The 7,487-nt window shown below is 37.6% G+C and overlaps 1 protein-coding gene across 1 annotated transcript in view; it reads right to left on the bottom strand.

Annotated features, from left to right (window-relative positions):
- Positions 1–267: 267 nt before the first annotated feature.
- The window catches only part of DCC (DCC netrin 1 receptor), a 948,035-nt gene continuing 940,815 nt past the window's right edge, over positions 268–7,487 (bottom strand). Inside the window, exons 31-32 of the mRNA XM_028479946.1 lie at positions 4,288–4,430; positions 268–357 (exon numbers count right to left, since the gene is read on the bottom strand). Coding sequence (XP_028335747.1) covers positions 268–357; positions 4,288–4,430 — 233 coding nt within the window. The remainder of the gene's footprint in view (positions 358–4,287; positions 4,431–7,487) is intronic.

Genomic DNA, 7,487 nt, shown 5'->3' with positions numbered 1-7,487 from the left:
TAGCAGCTTCAGCTTTGACACTGCAGTGAAGATGTATCTTTGCTTTTGTTAAGGGACCCCAGAGTCATCATCTTGAAACTCCTGATGCTTATGAAAGAAGGGATGCTTATTCCTTCTGAACTGCTTCAGGATCTTCCAGAACTCAGTGGTCCTGATGGTTAACCTGTACACTGGATAGAGGTCTTGGACACAGGTGTGCTGTTTATGGGTAATTGGTAATGCTGCAAAGGTCCCGGAAAATTCACCTCATCAATTCGGCAATGTGTGTTAAAAGGCCGAGCCTGTGATAGCGTTAAGTTGCTTCATTAGCCCTTCCAAACTTGCCATTTGTTCGCTCAAATCATCCTGTTCATACACCTACAGAGAGAATGAGAGCCAAGAATTAGTACAGGTGGATATCGGTGCACTCCTTTTGTTAAGGCAGGGCCGTGTCTAATTGATTCACCGTATTCTCATGCATGGCACCGTGGCCCATAGCCAGGGGCTGTGGACTCAGCATATCATCATTGAATGAAGATGCTGGTAATAAAAGAGGCAGTGATGAATGATTGTCTGCTATTTCACTGACTTCATCCTTGTGATGAGGCAAAGGCTTCAGTGTCAGAAAAAATCTTGTTTCAAATCAAGTTCTACCAAACTGTGTGATCTTGGACAAGTTAGTAAACCTCTCTGATGTGTAGTTCTCAGATGTAAAATGATGATGATGATACCTATTTCACAGGCTATTCTCAGCATCCTGTGACATGTTTAGTGCTTATCAGTGTTCAGCACATGGTACATAGTCAATATGTTCCTTTTCCTTTCCATTAGGATATGAACAGAATTTGCATCACCAGGTTTCCTTTCTTTGTAACACCACATAGGCACTTTTTTATGTGTGGGAACTTGACCTGACCAGTGAGAAGTCTGAGGATTATGACCTTAGTTTGTGTGTGAAAACAGGATTCTCACCCCAAACCAGAACTGGCTCTGTGCGTGGTTGTAAAGGTGACCTTATGACATGGTTTGACTGGTGGATAAAATGGAAAGCCTGAACTGCAGAATCTTAGTGACCATACTGTCTGTAACTCTCCCTTACTGTGAGCCGCTAGAATCGTGTCATTAATAATACCTCGTGGGCTTCCCTGGTGGCGCAGTGGTTGAGAGTCCGCCTGCCGATGCAGGGGACGCGGGTTCGTGCCCCGGTCCGGGAGGATCCCACACGCCGCGGAGCGGCTGGGCCCGTGAGCCATGGCCGCTGAGCCTGCGCGTCCGGAGCCTGTGCTCCGCAACGGGAGAGGCCACGACAGTGAGAGGCCCGCGTATCGCAAATAATAATAATAATAATAATAATACCTCGCTATTAGTGAGCACAGACCCCCTGGTCACTAGCCTCGGGGATCTGGATTCAGTGGGTCAAGGAAAGGTTAGAATCTCTTCCTTTTATAAAGCTTCCCAGCTAATTTTGATGGTCAGCCAGTGGGGAAAACAAGGCTGTGGTGTTGATTTGAATCCCAGTCCTTCTATAGACTTGACCTTTTGAGTCTGTCTCCTTATTTGTCAAATGCGTATAGCAAGCTTACCTCACTGGGGAGCTGGGAGGATTCACCAGGTCAGTTTGGCGAGTGGTAAGTGCTCCATAAATGTTAGTATCTTTTTTCTTTTCCTTTCTCGAAATACCCTGTTTTGACTTATACATACCGACTCTACCTGATTATTCTTGGTTAGCTCATTCATTTGATGAACTTATTGAAATCATTGAACCAAACTGAGGCCTGAGGCATGATGTTTTGCTCTGTGGAGGCCAGGAAGCATTACTCAGCACTATGGGCAGAATGTATATTACGTCCTGCCAAATAAACACCCTGGATGCCATGAGAACACTGGTGCAGAAGATATGCACAAAGCCACTCCAGCCACTGAAGAAACAACTCGTGGTATTAAACAGGTTGGAAATGGTACCTTCTTATAGGAATCTCAGCCTGCCAGTGAATGATTTGGTCACGTAGTGTGTAATCTTCAGAGTTTAACAGGGATTGAAAGATGTAGCCAATTTGGCCCAAAAGACTGACCTATGTATGAGGAGGGATGCCGAAGTGAACTGATTAATTTGATAACTCCTTTCCCAAAATGATGTCATAGTTATCTGTGTTGTTTTCTCAAATTATTTAGATCTTGTCCAATACAGCAACCTCAAGCCACATGTAGTAGCTACTGGATTTTCGAAATGTGGATAGCCTGAATAGAGCTGCATTGTACACATGACATACACATCATATTCTGAGCACTTAGTACAAAAAAAGTAAAATATCTTAATGATAATTTTTTATATTTATTGCATGTTGAAATGATATTTTGGAAATATTGGGTTAGATAAAATATATCATTAAAAGTAATCTCACCTGTTTATTTTTACATCTTTTCATGTGGCTCCTAGAAAGTTTTAAACTACACATGTGATTCACATTATATTTTTCTAGGATAGTGATGATCTAGATTATTTCTCCCATTTCTATATTTCCTTTAACATATTATTTAATCTTATTGCTCTTCATATTATACTTTTGGCTGTCACTCCTTGGAGTCACTATATTTTTCTAGTCAAACTTTTAAAACAGATTTATTTTTTTATTTTTTATTTTTATTTTTTTGGCTGCATCGGATCTTATTTGCAATACGCGGGGTTGCAGTGCACGGGCTTCTCTCTAGTTGTGGAGTCCAGGCTTTCTCTTCTCTAGTTGTGGCGCACAGGTTCCAGAGTGCATGGGCTCTGTAGTTTGCGGCACACAGGCTTTCTAGTTGAGGCACGTGTGCTCAGTAGTTGTGGCGCGCAGGCTTAGTTGCCCCGTGGCATGTAGGATCTTAGTTCCCTGACCAGGGATCGAACCCGCATTGTAAGGCGGATTCTTTACCACTGGACCACCAGGGAAGTCCCTTAGGGTCAATCTTAAGTGCAAAAACTGGGCCACCTGACATGATTCCTTATGAGATGAGATATATTATATAAATTTAGGAATTTGATCTGAATTAAGATATGGCTAACAACTGTGACACTAAACTATTGCAATACGTAAACAGCTATATCCTGACAGAGCAGTGCATTAGATCCTTGTACATTTGAATCTTTTAAGTATGAAAGTATGTTAATTATATAACATACTTCTGCAAACATTCACACACATACACATATCCAGATTGTCTGATCTCCAAGTGTTAAAATATTTTATTATTTGTAGTACTGAAAACAATAAAATCAAGAAAAAATTGTTAATTCAAATGAGATGATTCTAATCTGGTTTTTTTTGCATCTTTTTTTTCCCCTTCCAGTCCTCTAATTTTTCAAGGTATCATATGTGTTAGTACCTTAGCCTTCTTTTAAATGTTTTCTCTTGAATTATATTCGGAAACACTCTAAATTTTCTAAATTGCTGCCTTCAGGCAACATCGTTTAAAATCTCCCTCAAAGTGCGTTGTTGGGGGAATTGTTTGCTTTCTCAAACTTTTGATTATTTTTTGGTCCCCATTGATTTTTTCAGAGTCTTCTAATTCGATCACTCTTTAGCTGCCTCCCTTAAGTTAGCAAACTTTTCTCTCATTAAATAACTACACTTTCCCCTCTATTTTCTAAATACATCAGTTCCTTCTTTTTTTTTTTCTTCCTAAATTCCTTCCTTCATTTCTTCATTTTGTGTTTTCCTCTTCTCGATTCTGTATTTCTAGTCTATTTTATGATTTTATAAGTGACATGTACGATAACTTCAGGAAGCTCCTCAGAGTATAGCTTTATTACTATTTTCTTATTTTAAAGAATAATTATATAGTTATATTTCCAGGTGTGCCAAGGTGTTTCATCTCATTGATGAAAATGTGTGTGTATGTGTGTGTGTATAATCTTTTTTTTTTACATCTTTTAATGTGGCTCTTTGAAAATTTTAAATTACACATGTGGTTCACATTATAGGATAGTGATGATAGTGTATATCTATCTATACACACACGTGTATATTCATATATATACACGTGTGTGTATATATACATATATGTATGTAAAGTCACTCATTCTGTTGCTATCTGCTTGTGTTTATAAGATTGCCTTTAAGTACCAACGATTTTTTAATATAACTAAATCCCTGATATAATATTTTTCCCTAAAGTTTCTTCTCTTCATATATAAGTGCAGGAAAACAGAACTAAACAAACAATAAGAACAACAAGGGCTTGGGGTTAATGGGGAGTGCTGGTCGGCTTAGACTGCATTGCACAGCAGTGCTTCCCTTAATGGGGCATGAATTTCAAGGATGGTCTTACATTGGCTGGATCTTCTGTTGGTTTGTGGCTCTCCTCAGACACTTCAGGGGCTGTTGGCACAGATACAGGAAGCAAAGGAGATCTTGCCTTTCCAGCCAACCCAAGAGAGGCTGTTTTGACATGAGTCTTGGGAAGAGTAGGCCCTACAAAGAAAACACAGAGTGATGAAAGTACTGTATAAAACACCCTGGAACAAACTCTCAAGCATGTAAGCCGAATCCAGTGGGTTGGCATTGATTTTAGGTTATTGTTCATTCTGTAGTCTAGAGATGGATTCTGACACAATGAACAGGCTTATTTTATTTCTGCTGAATCGAAAACAATCCCGATTAGGCCTCTCCAGATGAAGCTCCAGCAGTCATATGTAATTTCAAATGGATTTCAAATCTCCCTGTGAAAGGTTGCCTGGGAGTTGCAGACTGTTCATCACACCTTCTAAAGTGTCAGCCCAGCTCATTTGGGGCCAGCCTCAGCTTTGAGCCAGAAAGCCCTGTGCTAAACCACCTATATAAGCCATACACTGTGAGTGCCAAGGAATATTTGTGCAGTTAAAAGAGATGGTTGCTCTGATCTGGAAATGAGTGTTAGATGTTACGGTACAAAACAGTCCTTTATGGCTAAGCTGATTGAATATCATTACTGATTTTCTTTCAGAAAAGAAAAAAGATATGATTCTGTCCTGACGAGTATTAGTTTCTGTCAATGAAATACATTCTAATCCTCATGAAAATCATTTGAGTAACTTAACTGCTGAGTTTCTCCCAAAGGATATTTCAGTCTGCTATAAACAATGGCTACCTTTTCTATTTGGGTCTAAAATTTGCCTTGTAAATTCTGCTTAGATTATAGCAGTAATATAACTTTGTCCCTATAGTCTAAAACAAAAATTTTATAAAGGCATATTGAACCAGCTAGTATACCTCACATACCAGAGGACTTTTGTCATTCTTAGTATTATAACCAAGACCTCAGCATAGAAGGTACTGAAGTCATCAAAAGAAGTTTGCCTCAGTTCTCTTCTATCATCAGTGATGATATTTAAGTTCTAATGATCCCAATGGCGTACTATATATTTTTTGGGAAAAAAGTTATTTTGACCATACTTTCAAATACATAATTCTAGTTAATAACACTCAAAAGTTATTCTACTATCAGAGAAATAAGGGGTATTTGCTTACCGGGAAAGAAAGAATGCAAACAATCTAGGAGGCTAGCAATTTGCTAAATGCTAAATCCCAATAAAAGCACATTTTCTCATACCGTGGCCTTGCATTTAATTCCTTCATATTTATATTCTTTCACTCTTTTTCTTAAACCAAGGCTCAAAGTCTGCAGTTAGAATCATTTATCACTAGAGGGTGATCTGAGGTTTTTGGTAATTCATGAGAAGAGACATAGAGACAGGAGAAACAAGAATCATTTTCTTAAGGAAGGAATATTTATGGAGTTCCTACTAAGCTCTAGACTTATGCTAAGCATTTTAGTTCATTTTAGGCAAAATAACATAGTGCAGAAGAATTTGCTACTTACCAACCCAATCTGAATTCAGATCCTATAAAGCCTAACTACGTACTACATATGTAATTCCTTGTTCAACTAATTTCTCTTGCCTGTTTCTTCATCTATAAAATAGAAATAATAATTTGTGAGGATTGATAAGGTTAAAGCGGCTGCTTTCCTGTAACTTGTTCGAAGAGAGCTAGCTATTATTAATACTTAATTGCCAAAACAAGCCTGCTAAGTATTCTATCTCCAGTTCATATATGAGGATGCTAAGATGAAGAGAAATGGAGTAACTTGCTTAAGTTCATACATTTCAAAAGGGCAGACAGAGCAAGGATTTGCAACTGAGGAAATTAAGGTTTTATCATTGATATTTTGATCTAGTCCATCCAATTTAAATGAGGTTTTCGAAGAAGCAATGTAAAAGAATATGAAATCTAGTTCAAGACTATAAGTAACCTGAGGGTAGAAACTATTTCTTGTATCACAGTTTCTCATAGTTAAATTATGTTTGAATTTAGAGGGGAAACAATGAACTTCAGCATTAATTTAAACTACTTTTATTACAATGTTGTTTAAATTTATACAAACATAAAACTTGGCATAACCTTTATAAACTTGTAGTTCTAATACTATGCTATAAAACCAAAACATGTTTAAAATTAAATAGCAAAGTCCTATACACGTAAGTTTGGTACTCACTGCTGTGCGCCACAAGTGATTTTGGGTTTGTCTTACATGATCAATTTTCACTCTCAATTTTTTTCTCTTTTTTTCACTCTCAGTTTTTTTCTCTTTGAACAATAGGCAAACCTTCATTCTTCCAGAGAATGTAATGCCAGCTGGTTTTCATTAGATCTGAAGAAATCATTTGTATGGTAAGTCTGCCTCTGACTATAAACCAGTGTTCCTAGAGCCAACTTAGCTGTAACCCCAAATACAAAGGCAGGCATTTAAAAACCCTGGCATAACGATGCTATAAAATGGCCCTCTACATACTCCACCTTGTGTAATTCACATTAATCTTATAGATGACCACCTAAGGGAAAGCACAAAGTCTAAAGAGGAATTTTCATACAGTACTGGTGAACGTTGAGAATGTATCTGTTGAACTCCCACTTTGAATTTCATTTTCTGAATTCTGTTTATAATCCCTTCGAGAATGTTCACAGTGTTCCGATGAAAGCTGAATGTAGCTTTATTGCCATGGAAAGTTGTTCCTCCTAGGTCACATTCTGTGAGTCACCTCTTCCTTCCCTACATTTAGTAGAACAGAGTAGCTGCATTTCCACAATTAACACTTTATGTATATATCTTTTATATGTTTTGTTATAATTTTGACTTTGATTTCCTTGATGGTGTATGGTGAAATCTAATTGTTATTGAATTTTAAATTTTAGTTTTTTTTTAAATTGAAGCATAGTTGATTTACAATGCTGTGTTAGTTTCAGGTATACAGCAAAATGATTCAGATATATATATATATTCTTTTTCAGATTCTTCTCCACTATAGGTTATTACAAGATACTGAATATAGTTCCCTGTGCTGCTATACGGTAGGTGCTTGTTGGTTATTTTATATATAGTAGTTTGTATCTGCTAATCCCAAACTCCTAATTTATCCCTCCCCTCCACCCCTTTCCACTCTGGTAACCATAAGTTTGTTTTCTATGTCTGTGTGTCTGTTTCTGGTTTGT

Source organism: Physeter macrocephalus, chromosome 19 (assembly GCF_002837175.3).
Source record: "Physeter macrocephalus isolate SW-GA chromosome 19, ASM283717v5, whole genome shotgun sequence".
Classification (NCBI taxonomy): Eukaryota; Metazoa; Chordata; class Mammalia; order Artiodactyla; family Physeteridae; genus Physeter; species Physeter macrocephalus.
The sequence above is the reverse complement of the archived record's forward strand: the minus strand, read 5'-3'. Positions and strand labels throughout refer to the sequence as shown.